Source organism: Agrilus planipennis, unplaced genomic scaffold (assembly GCF_000699045.2).
Source record: "Agrilus planipennis isolate EAB-ADULT unplaced genomic scaffold, Apla_2.0 scaffold123, whole genome shotgun sequence".
NCBI classification, from domain to species: domain Eukaryota; kingdom Metazoa; phylum Arthropoda; class Insecta; order Coleoptera; family Buprestidae; genus Agrilus; species Agrilus planipennis.
Window position 1 is genome coordinate 452,922 of NW_020438894.1, and position 25,077 is coordinate 477,998.

At 32.8% G+C, this 25,077-nt stretch overlaps 1 protein-coding gene across 7 annotated transcripts in view; it reads right to left on the reverse strand.

Moving 5' to 3' along the window:
- Window positions 1–10,663: 10,663 nt before the first annotated feature.
- The window catches only part of LOC108739386 (Kv channel-interacting protein 1), a 73,340-nt gene continuing 58,926 nt past the window's right edge, over window positions 10,664–25,077 (reverse strand). For all 7 annotated transcript variants that reach the window (XM_025973069.1, XM_025973075.1, XM_025973070.1 and 4 more), the window contains 2 exons: window positions 11,403–11,615; window positions 10,664–10,908 (listed from right to left, as the gene is read on the reverse strand). In XM_025973069.1, coding sequence (XP_025828854.1) covers window positions 10,795–10,908; window positions 11,403–11,615 — 327 coding nt within the window. In that variant the 3' untranslated portion in view covers window positions 10,664–10,794. The remainder of the gene's footprint in view (window positions 10,909–11,402; window positions 11,616–25,077) is intronic.

Sequence of the window (25,077 nt, forward strand, 5' to 3'; positions counted from 1 at the left end):
AACATGTTCATTAAAAGTAAAACAAGGAACAATGGAATGTATTTAATTGATTCCGCTTTCAATTAATGGAAATTAATTACAAATCAGAAATAAAACTCGCCTATCAATTTCTACATTTATTTATAAATAGCTGACACGCGTTTCGCCACTTTGTGGCTTCTTTAGAAATTAGGTTTAAACTGAATTAATTCCAGTTTAAACAAGTTAGACTTAAATTTTTAACTTCTAAGGAAGTAACAGGGTGGTGAAACGCGTGTCAAGTATTTGTAAATAAATATGGAAATTAATAAATCAGTTTTAGTTTTGCATTCTTTGTTGTATTTCATTGGTCTTTTTCTGATCCTATAATTAACAGTTAGCCGCACATAATCAATGGGTGAATCAAACAAATTTGGTTACCCATATTATTATATCAACAAAAATAGTCATCCAGCCCGTATATAAAGCATTTGATAAAAATATAAACAATTTAAAATTTAGATGAAGTACACCTACATATTTGAATACGATATAATAATAATTAATGGTTTGTCGTGTTTTGAGATGCAGTGAACGGCATACCTTCCGAGAAATAATATTAATCTTTAAACCGAACCACAGTCTCCTCAACGAATATAAATTTGGTAACATGTGGAAAGTGTATCACAAGTTACGTGAAACGAGCTCATATCTTGACAGCCAAGGGTTATGAACGTCTAATAGCATGACTGTGCAACTCCGCCAATGCAAACTACCTCTTTCCTGGTACATTAGCTCATAATAAATAATTCGCCACCTAGAACCAGCAAATAATACCTCTTGACGTTACGCTCATGGTTTTGGCAACTCGTAATATTAAAAATTGTGCTCTATCTGGACTAATAAGAAAATTAAAAAAGTGTGTGTATAAGGGATTGTCGCTTGTAGTTGGCAGAGATACAAGAGTCGGATTCAAAATTTTTTGCAGCAACAAAAAGAATTAAATGTACACTGCAATTTTTTCTTTTCGGAAACAATTAAACATAAAAATTATGAAACTTTGATTAATTTTAATATTTTTTTACTTTTTTATATTGAGGTCTGATCCTACTTATTTAAATTATTTTCAGTCAATATGTTAGGTATATTGTAGTGACTCAAAATTGCATCTCACAATCAAAGAAAATAAATTTGCCACCTGGTAAACTAATTAAACAAAATTTCTCACATTTAATGAAGAAGGCAGTAGATTGCCATCTAGAGAGTAAATGTTGCTAAATTTAATTCAGTTTTCTTAAAATTCTAGTATCGTAATAAATGCAGAAGCCTGTCATGTTCAAGGTTTTCGTAAATCGTTTTTCTTTCCGAATTAGGAATTAGTACGAGGGTTGAGAACAGGGTTGCTTCGAAAATCTAATAAATTTTCGTTTCTGGGAAGGAGTTTCTAGATCTTTCTATAGTTAAAAATCACTGGATTGCGTAGTAGCAAAATTAAAATAAAGTTATTTTAAAGAACATATTGATGGTAGAAATCCGTCAAATAGGTATTTAAATTGTAGGAAATCGGGAAGAAATAAAAAAGTTTAAGATATAATCAGTTCAATGCAAATCTGCATTATGCAAAAAGCTAACTTTCCATTGCCCAGTTTTAAGCTTGCGAAGATTTCTACAACAACGGTTAAAAAGTACTTAGAAGAATGGAAATTATATAGTGTTTCCTTCGGCTGAATTTCCCGTTCGGGTAAGGACTTTTGCAATAACGGCAATAGGTAGCGTAATGAACCGTTTTCCAGGAAAATAAACTAGAAAACAACTAAATTTATCAAACTGAACGCTGAATTTTCTTATTTTTAAACTCTCAAGTAAATTTTATATTTGCAATTAGCTCAAAAGATTGAATTAGCTCGTACACAACGACAGCATATTTATGAAAAAAATATGAATTACATTTTTAACTCTGAATCTTCGAATAAACTAAACTGGTTTGGAATAGTGTTTCTAAACAATGTTCATTAGCTTTTTGAATTAAAATCTTAATGTCAGATGTTAATTCTGCAATCTGCATTTCTATCTACTGATAAAAAATGGAAATTTTGCTTGAAATGAGTTTCCAGTCGTTACATGATCAATAGCGAACACGGTAGGTGGCGTGGCAAAACAAATTTCCAGATTGTTCGGAAAACCATGATGAAAAACAGTTAGAAATTACGTTTTGTTTTTTAATTACGCACACCTATTTGTTGTAGTTTAGAGCTGTTCTACTAAGGTACTAGTATTTTTATGTTTACAGGATTTATCAAACAAATCGCTTTTGAAATACAAATTACCTATTTTATAATAAATTGGATTGTCTAAAATGATAATATTAATTAGAAAAAGATGTTGAAATTCAATAAGAGTTCGTAAAATATGACCGTTACCTAAATTTTTGAATAGTAGAATACTAGAACAAATCAACTCATATTTCATCAAATAAATATGTAGGTCCTAAGTTGTTAATAGCTTTTCACCAAGCGCGTCGCATGTGAAATTACAATAAAAAATATGTCTATAAACCTAATTTATTATATTGGAATCAAACCTGATTGTTAACACCAACCCGGAATATTTTTCCTTGGTTCTAATCTCTACTAAAGACCTTTACAATAATGAAAATCTGGTAAAATTTCTAAAGCGAACTTTTATCATATGTAAAAAGCAATTATTGACTCAAAATCATTGGGTTTGAGGATGTCTGTCAAGCTAACACACTAATATCACAAAATTTTAGTTCCAACTTAGTGTTCTTATTAAAATTGAATGGTGGTTCTAAGTGAAGTCTAAACTAGCATATCCACTATTACCTGTTTAAATTTGCAACTGAATAATTACCTACATCAAACATTCTGAAGCATATTTTAGTCCTGGCCTTACTATATATAGTTAGGTAATATTCTCAGTAATTTCACAAAAGTGAGTTGTAATAATCATGAACTTTTTCAGTAAAAAGTTGTAGCAAAATAAATTACAATATTGATATTGTATTATTAGATTTTTACAGAGTAGTCTTGCCTTATAACATTATTCTGCTATTTTTGTAAAATTACCACAAAAATTTTAACAGTGAAATATTAACCAAACCTTCGCCAAATTCTGATGATGAGGGTTTTGCCTCAGTACTTTTCAATACTTTTCCAAAAAATATTTATTTTTATTCGTTGCATTAGTTCAATTCAAACTACCGATCACCTATTGTTGGATTTTCTGGTGTACTCATAACATTTATAATTGCAGTTATTATTATATTCTGAATAAGTCCGTTTTGTTATGTTAGGAATAAAATATAAATAATTTTATGATTGTTTGCTCAGAGTGCAGTTCCAGTTACTGTTATTACCTTAGCATATTAATTTGTTCTATATATTATGGGATTTTTACCATTTCAATATAAATCTGTTAATTTAATTGATATTAATTAATAAATGTTTCGACTACTACACATTTACATAGTTTTGTGTATTTGAGATTTTAACAAACGCCAAAATCAACATTTTTGTTATCTTATACTGCAAACAATAAATTATTAATCTACAGAATAATTAAATTACTTACATTATGGGACAAAAATTGGTCTGGAAGAAGAAGCACACTTTCACTTTCAACACGTTTACTCTCTCACTTGTTATTGTATTCAATTATCCTCATAGTTGTTTTCATTCGATGGAACCTTCTAGAAGCAAAGTTTCTGACGCAAACCGTCGCGGATTTCCAATGTCGAGCATCTGCGCACCGTTCGCGTCAACAGTGTTTCCTGAAGAAGCAATCGCAAGTTCGTGCAAGCTCGATTAATGTGGTGTTAGCACAGCGGTATAGTGATGCGTAGTCTTAAGAGCTTCTGTTGCTTTCTCTTGTGTTTCAGTTTCCTCAGTTATTGTTCGAAGAATTCGTTTTATTTAATTGCATGTAAGTAACTTGAGTTTGAATTTATCTACTACCAATATGTTTAAAAACGTTTTCAGGTGAAAAAACAGTTTATTCGACATAAAATCCATCTTTTGATTGAGGAATCTCAAAGAAATTGTCTAATCAAACAATTAAGTACAAAATTAATACGTAATATTACAACTTCTTCATAACTTCAGTCTAACAATTTTAAAATTGATTGCAAAATTATTCAAGACGCACAAAATATTTTAAAAATTATTATTACTTATTGAGTATTGCTTGAGTATTTTTACAATTGATTTTAAAATTATGATTTTTAAAAAAGTTAAAATTATTATACTGGAATTTTCAAGAATAAGTTGTTAAAATTACGTTTTAGGCCCAAGCCGATGATGATTTCGTACTTTATTTTTTTGACGTAACAATTTACTTGAAAAAGCCTTAAGTTTATGTCTAATAAAGTGTTTTTTTCACATTTAGTTTAAATACATTGGTAGTACAATGTTGAACAGAGGCAGATAAGGGAAATTTTAATAATTTAGGTATTTTAAGTATGAATTACACTAGGCAAATAAATTCATACGTAAGTTGGCCTTAGAACTGCATTCCCTATCAATGTAAAATTAAATATTTGAAAATAAGTGCGTACTTTGTCAGTCACTCTAGTTGGTATATCAATGTGCATTATTTTCAAATATTGAATACAAAGTGGAATTAGTTGTAGCAATATTAATGTATTTTTTTCAGCATAAAGACAAATATGTCTTATTTACTTTATTTTTAATTGATAAACGTAATCATTATTTTATTTTCCTATTTTCTGCCTTCTATTTCAGTATGTTTTACATTACCAAATAATTATGGTACAACGATCTATAAATTTTTGTTGGTAGTAATTGGTCTTGAGTTGAAACTAGTCTCAACACAAGCCAATACTATCCGCTGCCAAAAATGTGTTCTCAGCCCTAATAATTCTTCAAGTAGTACGTTTATTACGTTGCAGCGTACAAAATTGTAATATTTGTAGTTCAACTACAGACATATATTTCGTAATAGCAACTGATCTTGGTGTTGAAACTAACTCTCAGCCCAAGTGACCAGAGCTTAAATTACATTTCTGCTCCTAATTGAGCTCCACAAATTTTGATTTGGACATGATTACATCGTAATGTATAAAGGTGGAAATGAACATTGAACTGAGTATATCTTTGTCAGTGGTTTTCTTGGTTTCTTGAAGAACAAATCGAGTCCCCATTGTACGATGCTGCGACAATAATTTTACTACCATTAATGTTCAAACCATTCTTATGGACCAACTGCTCATTTACTGCTGTACAAGAAATTTTACCACAAATTATACTCAAATTGTAATGTTTGTAGTTCAACTACAGACAAATTTTTCGTAATAGCAACTGATCTTGGTGTTGAAACTAACTCTCAGCCCAAGTGACCAGAGCTTAAATTACATTTCTGCTCGTAATTGAGCTCCACAAATTTTGATTTGGACATGTTTACATCGTAATGTATAAAGGTGGAAATGAACATTGAACTGAGTATATCTTTGTCAGTGGTTTTCTTGGTTTCTTGAAGAACAAATCGAGTCCCCATTGTACGATGCTGCGACAATAATTTTACTACCATTAATGTTCAAACCATTCTTATGGACCAACTGCTCATTTACTGCTGTACAAGAAATTTTACCACAAATTATACTCAAATTGTAATGTTTGTAGTTCAACTACAGACAAATTTTTCGTAATAGCAACTGATCTTGGTGTTGAAACTAACTCTCAGCCCAAGTGACCAGAGCTTAAATTACATTTCTGCTCGTAATTGAGCTCCACAAATTTTGATTTGGACATGTTTACATCGTAATGTATAAAGGTGGAAATGAACATTGAACTGAGTATATCTTTGTCAGTGGTTTTCTTGGTTTCTTGAAGAACAAATCGAGTCCCCATTGTACGATGCTGCGACAATAATTTTACTACCATTAATGTTCAAACCATTCTTATGGACCAACTGCTCATTTACTGCTGTACAAGAAATTTTACCACAAATTATACTCAAATTGTAATGTTTGTAGTTCAACTACAGACAAATTTTTCGTAATAGCAACTGATCTTGGTGTTGAAACTAACTCTCAGCCCAAGTGACCAGAGCTTAAATTACATTTCTGCTCGTAATTGAGCTCCACAAATTTTGATTTGGACATGTTTACATCGTAATGTATAAAGGTGGAAATGAACATTGAACTGAGTATATCTTTGTCAGTGGTTTTCTTGGTTTCTTGAAGAACAAATCGAGTCCCCATTGTACGATGCTGCGACAATAATTTTACTACCATTAATGTTCAAACCATTCTTATGGACCAACTGCTCATTTACTGCTGTACAAGAAATTTTACCACAAATTATACTCAAATTGTAATGTTTGTAGTTCAACTACAGACAAATTTTTCGTAATAGCAACTGATCTTGGTGTTGAAACTAACTCTCAGCCCAAGTGACCAGAGCTTAAATTACATTTCTGCTCGTAATTGAGCTCCACAAATTTTGATTTGGACATGTTTACATCGTAATGTATAAAGGTGGAAATGAACATTGAACTGAGTATATCTTTGTCAGTGGTTTTCTTGGTTTCTTGAAGAACAAATCGAGTCCCCATTGTACGATGCTGCGACAATAATTTTACTACCATTAATGTTCAAACCATTCTTATGGACCAACTGCTCATTTACTGCTGTACAAGAAATTTTACCACAAATTATACTCAAATTGTAATGTTTGTAGTTCAACTACAGACAAATTTTTCGTAATAGCAACTGATCTTGGTGTTGAAACTAACTCTCAGCCCAAGTGACCAGAGCTTAAATTACATTTCTGCTCGTAATTGAGCTCCACAAATTTTGATTTGGACATGTTTACATCGTAATGTATAAAGGTGGAAATGAACATTGAACTGAGTATATCTTTGTCAGTGGTTTTCTTGGTTTCTTGAAGAACAAATCGAGTCCCCATTGTACGATGCTGCGACAATAATTTTACTACCATTAATGTTCAAACCATTCTTATGGACCAACTGCTCATTTACTGCTGTACAAGAAATTTTACCACAAATTATACTCAAATTGTAATGTTTGTAGTTCAACTACAGACAAATTTTTCGTAATAGCAACTGATCTTGGTGTTGAAACTAACTCTCAGCCCAAGTGACCAGAGCTTAAATTACATTTCTGCTCGTAATTGAGCTCCACAAATTTTGATTTGGACATGTTTACATCGTAATGTATAAAGGTGGAAATGAACATTGAACTGAGTATATCTTTGTCAGTGGTTTTCTTGGTTTCTTGAAGAACAAATCGAGTCCCCATTGTACGATGCTGCGACAATAATTTTACTACCATTAATGTTCAAACCATTCTTATGGACCAACTGCTCATTTACTGCTGTACAAGAAATTTTACCACAAATTATACTCAAATTGTAATGTTTGTAGTTCAACTACAGACAAATTTTTCGTAATAGCAACTGATCTTGGTGTTGAAACTAACTCTCAGCCCAAGTGACCAGAGCTTAAATTACATTTCTGCTCGTAATTGAGCTCCACAAATTTTGATTTGGACATGTTTACATCGTAATGTATAAAGGTGGAAATGAACATTGAACTGAGTATATCTTTGTCAGTGGTTTTCTTGGTTTCTTGAAGAACAAATCGAGTCCCCATTGTACGATGCTGCGACAATAATTTTACTACCATTAATGTTCAAACCATTCTTATGGACCAACTGCTCATTTACTGCTGTACAAGAAATTTTACCACAAATTATACTCAAATTGTAATGTTTGTAGTTCAACTACAGACAAATTTTTCGTAATAGCAACTGATCTTGGTGTTGAAACTAACTCTCAGCCCAAGTGACCAGAGCTTAAATTACATTTCTGCTCGTAATTGAGCTCCACAAATTTTGATTTGGACATGTTTACATCGTAATGTATAAAGGTGGAAATGAACATTGAACTGAGTATATCTTTGTCAGTGGTTTTCTTGGTTTCTTGAAGAACAAATCGAGTCCCCATTGTACGATGCTGCGACAATAATTTTACTACCATTAATGTTCAAACCATTCTTATGGACCAACTGCTCATTTACTGCTGTACAAGAAATTTTACCACAAATTATACTCAAATTGTAATGTTTGTAGTTCAACTACAGACAAATTTTTCGTAATAGCAACTGATCTTGGTGTTGAAACTAACTCTCAGCCCAAGTGACCAGAGCTTAAATTACATTTCTGCTCGTAATTGAGCTCCACAAATTTTGATTTGGACATGTTTACATCGTAATGTATAAAGGTGGAAATGAACATTGAACTGAGTATATCTTTGTCAGTGGTTTTCTTGGTTTCTTGAAGAACAAATCGAGTCCCCATTGTACGATGCTGCGACAATAATTTTACTACCATTAATGTTCAAACCATTCTTATGGACCAACTGCTCATTTACTGCTGTACAAGAAATTTTACCACAAATTATACTCAAATTGTAATGTTTGTAGTTCAACTACAGACAAATTTTTCGTAATAGCAACTGATCTTGGTGTTGAAACTAACTCTCAGCCCAAGTGACCAGAGCTTAAATTACATTTCTGCTCGTAATTGAGCTCCACAAATTTTGATTTGGACATGTTTACATCGTAATGTATAAAGGTGGAAATGAACATTGAACTGAGTATATCTTTGTCAGTGGTTTTCTTGGTTTCTTGAAGAACAAATCGAGTCCCCATTGTACGATGCTGCGACAATAATTTTACTACCATTAATGTTCAAACCATTCTTATGGACCAACTGCTCATTTACTGCTGTACAAGAAATTTTACCACAAATTATACTCAAATTGTAATGTTTGTAGTTCAACTACAGACAAATTTTTCGTAATAGCAACTGATCTTGGTGTTGAAACTAACTCTCAGCCCAAGTGACCAGAGCTTAAATTACATTTCTGCTCGTAATTGAGCTCCACAAATTTTGATTTGGACATGTTTACATCGTAATGTATAAAGGTGGAAATGAACATTGAACTGAGTATATCTTTGTCAGTGGTTTTCTTGGTTTCTTGAAGAATAAAGTGAATCTCCATTGTACAGTGTTGCGACAATAATATTACTACCAATAATGTTCAAACCATTCTTACGGACCAACTGCTCATTTGTTGCTGTACAATAATTTTATCACAAATAATACTCAAATTGTAATGTTTGTAGCTCATCTACGGACAAATTTTTCGTAATAGCAACTGATCTTGGTGTTGAAACTAACTCTCAGCCCAAGTGACCAGAGCTTAAATTGCATTTCTGCTCGTAATTGAGCTCCACAAATTTTGATTTGGACATGTTTACATCGTAATGTATAAAGGTGGAAATGAACATTGAACTGAGTATATCTTTGTCAGTGGTTTTCTTGGTTTCTTGAAGAACAAATCGAGTCCCCATTGTACGACGCTGCGACAATAATTTTACTACCATTAATGTTCAAACCATTCTTATGGACCAACTGCTCATTTACTGCTGAACAAGAAATTTCACCACAAATTATACTCAAATTGGAACGTTTGTAGTTCAACTACAGACAAATTTTTCGTAATAGCCACTGATCTTGGTGTTGAAACTAACTCTCAGCCCAAGTGACCAGAGCTTAAAATACATTTCTGCTCCTATTTAAGCTCCACAAATTTTGATTTGGACATGTTTACATCGTAATGTATAAAGGTGGGAATGAACATTGAATTGGGTATATCTTTGTCAGTGGTTTTCTTGGTTTCTTGAAGAATAAATCGAGTCTCCATTGTACGGTTCAGCAACAATAATTTTACTACCATTAATGTTCGAACCATTCTTATGGACCAACTGCTCATTTACTGCTGTACAAGAAATTTTACCACAAATTATACTCGAATTGTAATGTTTGTAGTTCAACTACAGACAAATTTTTCGTAATAGCAACTGATCTTGGTGTTGAAACTAACTCTTAGCCCAAGTGACCAGAGCTTAAATTACATTTCTGCTCGTAATTGAGCTCCACAAATTTTGATTTGGACATGTTTACATCGTAATGTAAAGAGGTGGGAATGAAAATTGAATTGAGTATACCTTTGTCAGTGGTTTTCTTGTTTTCTTGAAGAACAAATCCAGTCTCCATTGTACGTTGCTGCGATAATAATTTTATTACCATTAGTGTTCAAACTATTCTTACGGCTGCTCATATGTTGCTGAAACAACTATCACGGTACGAGTCAACTATCTGTTACTGTTGCGCTTTTGTACGTTTCCCTCAGGTATTATTCGTCCCCATTGTTTTGGTATGTTTACCCTCAATATTAAAAAGTATTTCAGTTCTTCTAGTTATTCTTCGTTTTTGTTTTTTTTTTTTTTGAGATGTGAGGAGAATATGAGCTTCAGAAGTAGGTTTGTAGAAGGAATTTTCATAAGAAGGATAGTAAGTGAGCCCATAGTCTCATCGTTTGGTTAGAATTGTTTTAAGTAAATATTCGCTGTTTAAACAATCGAATGTGTTTCAGACTGAGGTGCATTTGTTGGTACAATTAACTGAGATTGAAGGAAATAGTGGAAACGTCTAGTCCTTACCTACAGCTGCGAGGATCCTTAAAACGCCGCATGTTTTATTAACTATGTTAACTTCAATGTAAGGACTAATTATGCTTCAGGGAATATTACTTGTTGAACTAATATACATCATTATTAAACAACTATATTTAATTACAGCACATATACAATATCATACATCAAAGGATAATAATACGGGGAGATTAAAAAATATAAATCTATCACTTATTCATGTTGGTCATTTAAATTCTGATGTAACAATGTAACTTTCGTAATAAAATTACAAGATTATCACACAATCGATGAATCGAATACATTTATCGACGACGATATACACTCATCTCTTCTACAACAATCTAAAAATTCATCGAATGTCACAACACCATCTTGATTTTTGTCCATTTTCTGAAAAAACAGTCATATTATATTTGTAACAAATTATACAAGTACGATATTCTCATTACAATGGCCTTTCTTATTAACTAAAATATTTCCTAAAATGTTTGCAAAACGCAACGTACAATTTTCCGTTTCTTTGTATTATGTTGTTCCTCTTTTTCCCAATTATTTTTTTCTTGTAAATATTTAGCGGTTTCTGTTGTACTCCTTGGTTTCGAGTCTTCATAAATGCAAAATGAAATAGTTTGTTTCTCCAAACAAAAGTCTACTTTGCTTGCTAAGTCAATGATTATTGAAAAATACCGAACCCGAACTACTAATCGAAAAATACAAATGAAGGGTACAATTCATTCGGTTTAAAGTGGATTTACCTATAAACGTCTGTGAAGCAGCTTGCACGAATGTATATTGTTGAAAGCGGTTACGTATGATTACATTTCTTCAAATTCAATCAAAAACATAGCATCCGTGTATACGTTTCCTATTCTAATAGCACTTACTGTAAAAATCATTTCGACTCTTTCCTTTATCGTGAAGTCATCTACACTGGGATTAGACATTTTCCCCATTAAATCGTAAATAGCCGAGACAATGTCTGTCATTTCTTCCCTTGTAATACAACCATCGCCGTTTATGTCGTACAAGCTAAAAATCCAGCGCATCTTTTCATCCATAGTTCCTCGAGACAGCACAGATAGACATTGAAGGAAATTCTGGAAAACAACACACGTTATCTATATAAATGTTTAAACTAGTTTTCAACAAAAAAAATTCAGATTAAATATTTTCGCAAACAATACGTCGAAATCGCGTTATACAATCTATTGTATTATATATTTCACTTGTTATTTATTCTTCATGTACAATGTTTTCACTGAATGGTGGTCCCAGCGAATGGTGTCTTGTACTTCACAAGTGATTAACAATTCCCAATTGCTCTGTATCGTCCTATTTTCAAATAGGCTTTATGTTCTTTAGGTCTAGTTTCTTCTTTTTCCTTCATGTATGAAGTATTCCCTTCAATCGTAACAGTTGTTTAATTAAAACGATTTGATTTTTTTTCAAAGCAGAAGATGGCTTTCATTTTTAAATTCTAGTTCTTAGAAAGGTACATTAAGGGTAAACACTAAAACTAAAGACAGCAGAGAGTAACAATGAAAGGGGTATGCACAAAGCGTTTACTAATCAAGCAGCATAACAATGAGTGCATTACCAAGTATATTACATAACTGGAGCAGTACGGATTTGAATTCTCTGCCTTTGCCACATTAGATAATTATTTTATTCTCAAGTTTATCTACGTATCTACCCGCTGTAATTAATTTTCATATCATTGATCTTCTACAAGAGGAAATTTATGAAGGGCAAAATATATACTAAAAAATAGAATATATTATATGCAGAAAAATTGCACCACTTTTTTTGCAAAACAATTGTAAAGCGTTGTTATGAATTTTAAATGCTTCAGCGTACTTGTTTGTATCTCATAGTCATTATATCGTCCCTTACACCATCAGTAACATCATATTTATGTAAAGTACCTTGAAATTTGAAATTAAAAGCGAACATGAGTTCTACAGTAACAAAGAAATATGTCGCTGTTCTGGAATTTCTACATCAACCACGACCGTTATGGGTAATTATTTTCGAATTTCATTTACAGAATTTATAAATTTAAATCAGTTAATAATGGGTTATACAAACTCCAGCCTCGTTTAGAATCAGACAATTTCCTTTATATAAACGAATTAAGTTGGACTAATTCCAATGGCGACAAAGTTTGTTCATCAATTTACTGACTTGCGCCAGCTCTCCGGTCTTCTTGCATAACAATTTTGCACTATGTACAACAAACGGTTACTTCAGTTGTACATTGTGGAATCTGGTCGCCGTTTTAATACAAAAAAATATATCCATATCTATGCTCATTAATAATATTTTTAAGGGCACTGCAATTTAGCATAATAACAACAACTTGGTACCTAATGGGTACAACCGAAAGAAGAAAATCGAAATTTAATCTTTAAGTCCTTTTAAGACTTCTTAGCGGACTTTAGTCGTTTCTTTCTAACATTTCCTGTTTGAATGCTAAGGATCAAGCAGAAGTTGATCCACATTTTTAACAGTCGCCGTGACAAATGCTGCCATTTCGTCATTTTGACAACATTGTATTTTATAACTTCCCTTGCTACTTCTGGCACAACGTAATATCATTCAGTTAGAAAAAGCAATAAAATTGCGATTTTCAAATATCATGGACGCTTTATCTAGACTACTTTCGCCTAAAAAATCGTCTGGCTATTGAGGTCGCATTCCATAGAAAAAAGCACTTGAATAAAATCTTTGAAAAAAATCGGAGGGTGTATCCTCTTCTTTTGTTTTGTCTATACTCAATAAAGTATTGTCCTCGCTAACAGTTAACAAGTTTACTTAAAGATAGACAAATACATCAAGAAAAACAAGTAATGTGTGTACTCGCGTGTCTTGATGGAGTCGAATTTTTTAGCAATGAGATAGCAGCTTTTACTCTTCCAAAAGAGTTAACTTCAACAAAATTTTAAATGATTCAGATGACGAGGCAAAATTTAAGGACAAGTGTATTAAAAATGGTTTTGCTTTTTATATTATAGAAATGTTTTTGGTTTCAAATTTGTATACTTTTAAAAATCATTTCTTGGCTTCATTGAATATGCGTACTTCTTCCTCTGTTACAATTCCAGTAAAACAATAGCTTTGCTTTACTGTCCCATAACAATAGAGAGTGTAACTACATTCTCGTGAAAAAGGATTCGCCTGGTCAGCTTTGAAAGTGCAAGAATAATGAGAAGTAAACTTAAAATAAGCGTTACTTCTGCAAGGCTTTGAATTTTGCAAGAAAGCCTTTTCAGAAAATATCCCTTCAGAGCAAATATGCCTCACAGCTAAATCACTTAAATTTAATTTACTGGAATGTTTAGTAATTGATACACATATAAGAAGTTCAATATAAAGCAATCCTTAATGACCAAACTGAAATGGATGAGTTACCGTTTTGAAACTTATGTACGTTGAACATTTGCCTATCCCGTCACCAGATATTGTAGAATTTGAAAAAATGTGGTAGTTTAAAAAAATCTGATGCTAAACTGAAACCTGTCAGCGAAGCAATTACCACAACTAAGCGTTTCCCCGTAGATTGTTTTATATTCCTTAGAAACTCTTATCTAAAATCATCAATTTCTTCAACATTAAAATCTATCTTCAGCCAGTTTCGATAAAAATCATTCGTAAAAGGTTATTCTCAATGAACTTCAGACCGTATTTTGACTTATCCTATCATCCTAAGCAACTCGAATTAAATGCAGGCCATTCCATGTAAGGATCTTGAGAGGCTCCTTTCACTAATTCTCTGTTGAATGGGATATGAAAAATAGATCTCACACATATGATCACTTTACAGTATTACCTCATGCATTCGGTAATTTTGTCTCGATTTTTATTCGATTCCGTTTCCTAAATAAGCAAAACAGGAGGTTAAATGATAAAGTTGCCGAATTATTCTAGACATGTTTACTTGAAAATTTCGGAGATAAAGGTTCATATTTTAACAGCAACGAAGCAATTTTGTTACACCAACTGATTTCCAATCTTGCTGTTCCTATTTATTTAGACCTGCAAATGGATATGCCTTAATAATAATCTAGAGCGAAGGATTAAAATAAAATAGACACTAAATCTAAATGCAAATGGCATGTCATTGCCTGACATCCTCTATTTGAGAAGTTCCATCGTTAGAGCGACTCAAGTTTCAATTAAAATAAAAGCACGAAGATCCGTTTACATTCCCTATCAACATTGGACTCCCGTCTCTAAGGCGAAAACCTTTTAATGAAACGATATTTAAAAAACACTCTCCAGGCACGTTTTTTGAGCCTTCACTTCATTGACAATGGCATTTAAATTCTGCGAATTTTTTGTTGGTTTGTTGTGAACTTTGAATTTTAAGATCAGCAAGGCTTTTTTACATCTACTTAGTAACTGTAGGCACACTGAGAAAAAAGCAAGACTGCTGTCGTAGACCGATTATCGTGCAATGTTTATCACTTCACACGTTTCAGAAGGAAATCCTCAGAGTTTCAATTATATAATTTCATGAAACTAATTTATTTCAATAATAGAAAGGTGGTAGATGCAAAGTAAATTTCTTTCTTCAGTTTTCATCAATTACTAACTAACTTAATCCATTTTATTGCTCCTCATATTGTTTTACTTAATGACTGCATTTTCCTGTGAAATCCCTTCATATCGCTCAATCTTGCATGGTCGATTCTATGCTATAGTAAAATTCTTTAATTTAAACGTATGAACGTATTTATGTAAATTTGTATATGTATATACTTTCTTATTTTATTACGTTGAAATCCATTTTCGAATATCTTTTTAAATGTTAAAAAGATTCGACGATTTGAATTCAATTTTATACTTAAAGCTGACCTCGGATAAAAACTTACGAGAATCGAATGGCATTTTATGAGAAACGGATACGGCGCAAAAATCGAAAGAAGTTTGCCTTTGCATAGAACCTAAGAGGATGTGGAAATCTGTAAGCGGGTATGTGATGAAGCGTAGGATGCATCGAGATTAGAATCCCGAAAAATGTAAAATAATTACTCGAGAGTCAACTCAGCGAGTATTCTTGAATCGAATAAGAACAAAGGAATAGAGCATTCACAACTCTGAATCGAAAGCTATATAAAGATTTAGATAATCGAAGATAGAAGTGTTCATGATGTTACACCGAACACATCTAGATCAGGTGAGGGGCAGTGGCGTAGTAAACTTTTCCGGGGGTAGGGTTATGTGGTTATGGAGAAGGAAGGCAATGTTTACAGATTAAACTTGCCTGCCTGTGCGCAGAACAATAATTTCCGGTCTCAATCAAGTTTGGTATGGGGTGCGACACCCGAGGTCGTGTGTATCATCTATCTATCAACAGAGATAACGTCAACTTCAAGGCAATTGCCCGTGTAACTCGTATACCCCATTGATACGGTAGTTACGCTCCTGGGGAGAAGCACAGTATTCACAACTTTTCAGTAAAAATAACAGTGATGTGACTGGTCCACCTTGACCTTCTGCTTCCAGCTTCTGCTACCATATCTAACTCTTTCAAAAATTCCCTAATTATGTGTCCATCATGTGCTTTCTTAGTTGGTCCAAAATTTGTTGTGGAAAGTTTATAATATTTGAAAATCTTGTATAAATATCGGTGTCAAACTAGAGAATATTCCGCAAATATCTTAAGTAAGCCACCAAGCACTTTGAGTAGCAGAAGTTTAGTTTCGTTGGTGTTTGATAATCAATTTCCTCGGAAGATTAGAGAGATTGCAAGTTTCAACCATTATTCCGACAACTATTTTAAGATAATTTATACACCATAACGAAAACAGACTATAATCGAAACTTTTCAGCGCTAGCAAAGGCTTTTCTTTTTAGCTTGACAAGTATATGCGTTTGTAAAGCTTTGTCAGTATCTAGTATAATTATATAAAAGTTGAATCAATGCAAATATTCAAATAATTATCGTCGAAGCATCTCATATAAACCAATTAGCAGGTGATCGCAATGAAAACTTAATGCATTGTCAGTTTTCTCGTGGCTTTTAAGTGAATTTACCATTTGCCGCACCTAAATTTATGCAGACGGCGAAAATCCATAAAATTAAAATAAGTATCTTTTGCAGATGTATGTAAGAGATGACCTGAAACTACTTTGTATGCAGTAATATACTCCCCAAAACAGGAAAAGTAATCAGTTAATGAATGCAAAAAGGGCGAGAGCAAAAAAGTGAAAGTGAGCTAGTAGTCGTATTTAAAAATTTTGGTAATATGGACATATACTATACGCTTCAGTATTTCAACTAATTTTTGGTTTCTATCATTCCTGAGGGCTCAAATACAAACGGTTGCATCCGTATCCGAATATTTTTTTTCTTTCCACGGAAAGAGTTCATTATTCCTGCACTCGATCTATCTAGTCGATAGTACCTTGCGCCGTTCCCCGTGTCACGACAGGAGAGAGGAAAATGGTTTTTCTATAACTTATTATCTCGCTTTTTGTGCCATCTATTCTAGCGTGAAATGAACTAATAATTGGTAACAAGAAATTTAATGTATACGAATCAGTAGGAAAGCGAAATTAATCGTAGAACGTCTTTTTANATAGTTTTTTTATGTTGTGTCCCGTACTGTTATCTAAGGCTATTATGTTTCCTTTGCACCCTGTTTGACTACCTCGACAAATTATTATGGCTCTCAATGAAAATAATTGATAAGGTCAATTCGATTACAGGCTAAAAAGAAAATTGTCCACCGTGTAATTGTGAAATATTAATGTTAGACTTAATTAAAAATGGTTTGAGAGAAAGGCCTTGATGAGAAATTGAACCGAGGAACTAACCGTATTAAAAATTCAAGACAATGGTAAATTATCCTCCATTTTGAGAATGATCCTGCTACTAAGCAAGGAATAAAGAAAAAACTCGAGAGTAAAAGAAAAAGCACCGACGACGGAATACTGGTTTTAAAGAAAATAACATTCATGACTATTTTTTTTTTTCTACATTTTCATCAATCTTAATAAAATATTTCTTTGCATAAGCAATGGTTAATTCAATATTCTTTATTCATTATTCAATTATCCAAAGTAAAACTCAATTACATATATTTGCTTCTTCAACTTTGAATCTGCAATCAAATACTCCTTTCATATACACCTTAAGCTATTCGCAAACATGAACAGTTTTGCGCCACTATTATAACGGCCAGTTGCCTACGTTATAAAAAGTTGCATAGGTTACATGGTTTCAATAGAAAGAAATTTCTAAAAGAAAAGAAAGCTCTATACTTAATTGAAAAATACGAGTTGTCTACATAAGTCAATGTAACCCAAGCTCGTAGTGCAATTGCGATAGCCTTACCCTCTAGTAAATTGCGTTAATTTTTGAATACTTCTTTTTATCGTAATATCTCGTAAATGTACAGATACACGATTAGGTTTACTAGTTTGTGGTAAACATGGACACATGTACTAATTTACAATTTCATTGCTGCCATATTTTAAGAGACGGACACGATCAACGTGTGTACAGAAAGTCGTTTATTATTTTATTATGTCACCCAGAAGATGCATCATACACGTACGCTGTAATGAGTGTTATTTTGAGGTTGTATGTAATGAATCTAATTCGGAAGGGTTGTAAAAGTTTACGGCGTTTCTACTAGTAACAATAGAACGCAGATCCGCTGGCATTAGTGAATTATTCCCATTTTACGGACAATGAAATCTAACTGTTTGCGATATTCAGTTACAGGAAAAACAAACCCGAATTTATTTTCGGTAGTAAACGACCATCGCAGCGTGTTATGAGTATAGATTATACTGAACTAACACTAAAACTGCTTCGGCGGGATGTTCTACCGTTACGGTTAAATTAACGATGGCTATACACAAATTCATGCGTGTTCACATGTCTATTAGATCGCATCTGATATGTAGATAAGGAGTAAAGTAACCTCCCACATCCTCAGTTATTTGCGAACAGTGATATAATATAGGTTTTCCTCTGTCCTTTATTCCTATTTCTGCTTCTAATAGGTACGTTTCTAACTAGTCCTAATTCTGAGAAGGTGTCCTATCATCCTATATCGCATTTCCGTTGCTCACATCAATAGCGCCCTCTGTTTTACTATTCCTACCAGCACTTACTCGTTTCTAAACTTTTCTATCTATAAGACCACATTTCAACAATGATTGAAAAGCTACTTGTTTAGAGTGTATGCTACAAACCTGGAAGAATTGTTGTTAATCAATGGGAATACCCATGGTGAAACTGGTAGGGAGGTTCGTACCCCTTCTCCGAACGCTTCTAGATGAACAGAGCTTTTCTCATATCGATAACGAACAATAAGGGATCACAAAAATACGCGCAAATTATCAAATTCTTATTGTAGTTCACACTAATGTTACTTCATCATATTCTGCCTTCATCAAGGGATCATTTGTATCATATAAAGGTTGGATAAGGGAGAAAGAAAACATGATTTTTCTCTAAAGCAACATATGAGACTGATAATCGTTATAGGAAATCCTACACTTTTATTGTAGTTGGTTGACGTTATTCTACTACCTTTTTTCTATACTGCTTTGATTAATAGCGCACTTCTAAAGTACCATTGTACATAGCTAGTAAATTAAGGGTACGCATCAATATTTAATTGTCAGCTACTTGGCTAATGCATATTGAACTGATACACGAAGTCGGAACATTGTAGATTTTTTTTTTTTTTTTTTTTAGTCTTGCGTTTTAGGTATTCAGAACTTCTTTTTCATTTGTTACAACTATGACATGTTAATTTTTGGGAAATAAATAGATGATAAAATAATTAAATTCCCAAATATATCATTCCACGTAGTCGTCAATAAATTACTACACAATGGCGTGTACTTCACTCAGGTTTTCTTTCAAATCCATTTTCCCCTTAACGTCCATGATTTTACTTTGTATTTTTTAGTAATATCTGCATGAAAATGTACACACGAGTCAAAAAAGAGACCTTTACCGAGAGATATCATGTAAACCAAGATGATAAACATTGGAAGCAAGGAAAAATGTAAAACATCATGAAAATTATCAACAATACTCGGCAAAAAACGGTTACAACTCTCCCTTAAAAAAGAAAGACAAATGTTCGGTAATTTACATAAAAATGAGTTCGTTATCAGTTGAAATTTTTATTTCGCAACATTTTATCGAAACAGACTGTTCCAAGTTTTGTGCTCATTATTTATTATGTCTCCCGTTCGCGTTACAAAGATCCCTTTATATAATTTCTTTTGTAAATCACCGGTCGCGCAGTATTTCCATTTTCTGGAGTGTATCATTAACTACCTTACATTTAGCGCCATTCTGGGGCCCAAAAATTGCCTTCCTTAAGTACTCCGTTTCGTCGTTATGTACCTACAACGGCGATTACACTTTTCATTTTTAAAGAAATGAAAAAAGGAAACATTAAAAAGTACTCTCTTGTATTTCTGAACATGTTGTCGAGCAAGCTCAAGATCCATGTACCTTCATATTACCGTTACAGTAGAAGAAACAAGCCACTATAGGGCACTGGGGTGGTATATAGTGAAATTTATAATTAAGTTTATTAACGCAATAGAATAAACAGTTAACATTATAGATTATAAAATCGCATGCTGCAACGAGCACTTCAAGACATAAATCTTATTAATAAATAAATGACTTTCAGGCAATTTTGAGCGAAACCGTTCATTTGTTGAGTTTTGAATTTTGAAATCCTTATGTCACTAGAAAACACGTCTTTGTAACTGCCAAACTATATGTTGAAAGAGTACAGTAGCCTGTTGTAAGTTTCTTCTGCTTTAATGTAAAGGCTTTAACAAAACCGCAAGGAGTAAAAAGTTAATTTCGTTTCCGATTCCTGTATGCACATTATGCACACGAATTATCCGAGGAAATTTTTATTAGTCTCTATAAATTATATTCCCATCACATAAATTATTTCAATAACATTGTTGGCCGTAAGTGTAACGCCTTATGTTGTAAAATAAATTTCCCTAAAGCCAGAAAAGTACCGCGAAGAAGCGATAAAGTTACTGTTACTAAAATGAATTTTCCTTTATGAACGAATATAAGCCTCGTTCTTTTATGACAAAAGCCGTAAATAGATTCGGTCGTTTTCACGAAGATATTTTGTTAGATTATTATGGTCTTAGTTAATAGTGTAATGTTTGCGCGCTTGTTGAACATAATACTTACGATGTAATCGATCAATATGGCATCCATTATACCTAATAAGTGTAATATTTTAACACCTTCAGATAAGTGGCTGGTTTATTAGACTATAATTAATTTTACGACTCGTTGGCACCAAATTGGGTAGATTGCTTATCTTCATTGCTTATTTTCTGACTAGTTTTAAATGCCTCCACTACAGAAGAAATTAAGTAAATATGAAATATCGCCTTTAAATAAATATGAAAAATCATGAATTTAACTCTTTCTATCAATATTTCACTCCGCTGACCTATGTACGTATATTTGTATATTTTATAACCAATATGCAATTTGAAGTTAGTTCTAATAACCGTCTAAGAGTATTACTCGAGTCATTGCAGTGGATAATTTAGGAGCCTTGTTTATAAGCACTATACACTTTGTAAAGCTGTCACAAAGTAGAATTCAATAGAAGTTAGCCTCAAAATAAATGTTTTACGATTTATGTACATTCGTAAACAGCAGACGTAAGAACTGAAATAGAATTATTTTATTCGTGTTAACAAAGTATAGATCTAAAAGATAAGACAAATAGGTACTTATATCGAAGATAAAAAACAGACATAGACCAACAGTCTATGCATTATTGGCTCGTGAAAAATAAAAATTAATGTACTCAAGTTTGAATAAATTTTATTAAATTAAACTAAATAGATATTTAAAATAGCAAATGATGTACAACCTACTTATTATCCTGTCCTTAGTCAATAGATAGCAAGTAGTTATTAAGAAAATTAAGCGATTGCATCGATGTTTTTTTCAGTAAATCTCAGAAGAACAAATACGTCGAGTAAAAGTTTGAAAACACCAAGGGTTTATATTACAGTATGTATCTCTATAGAAATACAATAACCATTTAAATTAACAATGAAGTAAAACAGATCACAAATGGAAGACAAAATACATTTAGTAAATACCGTACAAATAAATACATAAAAATGAGTTTATTTTTGTGAACACGATTATCTTTAGGCTCTACGGCAATAACTTTAGCATGTTTTCTCACAGACAACGCAGCGGTCTTCTATTTGATTTCAGATTTGTAAGCAATATTGTAACGATCCATCTAAACTTATTGGTGATACATTACGTAACTGATGTGGTAACCCAATGATGAGCTCCACAAACAAAAATTTAGATAACTCACCTCCTTGTGGAAAAAACTGGGAATATATCACTTTGAAGGTATCCTCTTTGACAACCCCTGTCGGACATTCTGCCTTAAATCCTCTGTAAATACGTTTTATTTCTTGTTGAGAAAATTTGGTATTTTTACATAAACTTTCCAAACTATCTGGGCGACTTCGCGGAGGTGTTTCGAGGTCTTCAAGTTCCGAATCTGAAAATAAAAACAGAAAATGGGTTAGGAAACAATAAAACGGTTACTTTATAACTATTATTGTAAATCAATAAGCACAGCAGAGAAAGGAAACATTGGCTTTAAAAACGACGACATGAAAGCAAAGGCTTCGAGGTAAAGTACCTACAGAAGAATATGTCGCATATATACAATAGAAATTAGCAGATGTAGAAACTATTTTAGAAGTTTCTAAAATAATGTGCGTTTGTGTATAATAATTTTACGTCATTTCTTATTCAGAAGCAAAACCAAATATAACAATTTGAGTGCGGCAAATGCCAAGAAAGTATTTTATTGCAAGAGGATATACATATTTACATAGGGATCCTTTATTGAAACCTTCAATAGTACACCTTTTATGAAATCATAGGTATGGATGGAATAACTTACTTAACTTACAAATAAATAAGGTTTCAAAAATAATGTTAAGTATTTCTTCTCTTTACAGAAATTTCACAATTATTATACATATTCCTCGGATAACAACAATAATTGTTGTAGCTCCTTAAAACTTAGGAACATTTGAANAAACACTCTCCAGGCACGTTTTTTGAGCCTTCACTTCATTGACAATGGCATTTAAATTCTGCGAATTTTTTGTTGGTTTGTTGTGAACTTTGAATTTTAAGATCAGCAAGGCTTTTTTACATCTACTTAGTAACTGTAGGCACACTGAGAAAAAAGCAAGACTGCTGTCGTAGACCGATTATCGTGCAATGTTTATCACTTCACACGTTTCAGAAGGAAATCCTCAGTTTCAATTATATAATTTCATGAAACTAATTTATTTCAATAATAGAAAGGTGGTAGATGCAAAGTAAATTTCTTTCTTCAGTTTTCATCAATTACTAACTAACTTAATCCATTTTATTGCTCCTCATATTGTTTTACTTAATGACATTTTCCTGTGAAATCCCTTCATATCGCTCAATCTTGCATGGTCGATTCTATGCTATAGTAAAATTCTTTAATTTAAACGTATGAACGTATTTATGTAAATTTGTATATGTATATACTTTCTTATTTTATTACGTTGAAATCCATTTTCGAATATCTTTTTAAATGTTAAAAAGATTCGACGATTTGAATTCAATTTTATACTTAAAGCTGACCTCGGATAAAAACTTACGAGAATCGAATGGCATTTTATGAGAAACGGATACGGCGCAAAAATCGAAAGAAGTTTGCCTTTGCATAGAACCTAAGAGGATGTGGAAATCTGTAAGCGGGTATGTGATGAAGCGTAGGATGCATCGAGATTAGAATCCCGAAAAATGTAAAATAATTACTCGAGAGTCAACTCAGCGAGTATTCTTGAATCGAATAAGAACAAAGGAATAGAGCATTCACAACTCTGAATCGAAAGCTATATAAAGATTTAGATAATCGAAGATAGAAGTGTTCATGATGTTACACCGAACACATCTAGATCAGGTGAGGGGCAGTGGCGTAGTAAACTTTTCCGGGGGTAGGGTTATGTGGTTATGGAGAAGGAAGGCAATGTTTACAGATTAAACTTGCCTGCCTGTGCGCAGAACAATAATTTCCGGTCTCAATCAAGTTTGGTATGGGGTGCGACACCCGAGGTCGTGTGTATCATCTATCTATCAACAGAGATAACGTCAACTTCAAGGCAATTGCCCGTGTAACTCGTATACCCCATTGATACGGTAGTTACGCTCCTGGGGAGAAGCACAGTATTCACAACTTTTCAGTAAAAATAACAGTGATGTGACTGGTCCACCTTGACCTTCTGCTTCCAGCTTCTGCTACCATATCTAACTCTTTCAAAAATTCCCTAATTATGTGTCCATCATGTGCTTTCTTAGTTGGTCCAAAATTTGTTGTGGAAAGTTTATAATATTTGAAAATCTTGTATAAATATCGGTGTCAAACTAGAGAATATTCCGCAAATATCTTAAGTAAGCCACCAAGCACTTTGAGTAGCAGAAGTTTAGTTTCGTTGGTGTTTGATAATCAATTTCCTCGGAAGATTAGAGAGATTGCAAGTTTCAACCATTATTCCGACAACTATTTTAAGATAATTTATACACCATAACGAAAACAGACTATAATCGAAACTTTTCAGCGCTAGCAAAGGCTTTTCTTTTTAGCTTGACAAGTATATGCGTTTGTAAAGCTTTGTCAGTATCTAGTATAATTATATAAAAGTTGAATCAATGCAAATATTCAAATAATTATCGTCGAAGCATCTCATATAAACCAATTAGCAGGTGATCGCAATGAAAACTTAATGCATTGTCAGTTTTCTCGTGGCTTTTAAGTGAATTTACCATTTGCCGCACCTAAATTTATGCAGACGGCGAAAATCCATAAAATTAAAATAAGTATCTTTTGCAGATGTATGTAAGAGATGACCTGAAACTACTTTGTATGCAGTAATATACTCCCCAAAACAGGAAAAGTAATCAGTTAATGAATGCAAAAAGGGCGAGAGCAAAAAAGTGAAAGTGAGCTAGTAGTCGTATTTAAAAATTTTGGTAATATGGACATATACTATACGCTTCAGTATTTCAACTAATTTTTGGTTTCTATCATTCCTGAGGGCTCAAATACAAACGGTTGCATCCGTATCCGAATATTTTTTTTCTTTCCACGGAAAGAGTTCATTATTCCTGCACTCGATCTATCTAGTCGATAGTACCTTGCGCCGTTCCCCGTGTCACGACAGGAGAGAGGAAAATGGTTTTTCTATAACTTATTATCTCGCTTTTTGTGCCATCTATTCTAGCGTGAAATGAACTAATAATTGGTAACAAGAAATTTAATGTATACGAATCAGTAGGAAAGCGAAATTAATCGTAGAACGTCTTTTTATCGGAAGGTAGGATTTAAAGGAATAATTTATCTGTTTGAAAATCCTTATTATCCCTATTTCTACCGACAAGATTTACATTAAGATTTATGTCAAAGAAAACCGGTAAACGCATGAGCGAACGAGAATGACTTTTTA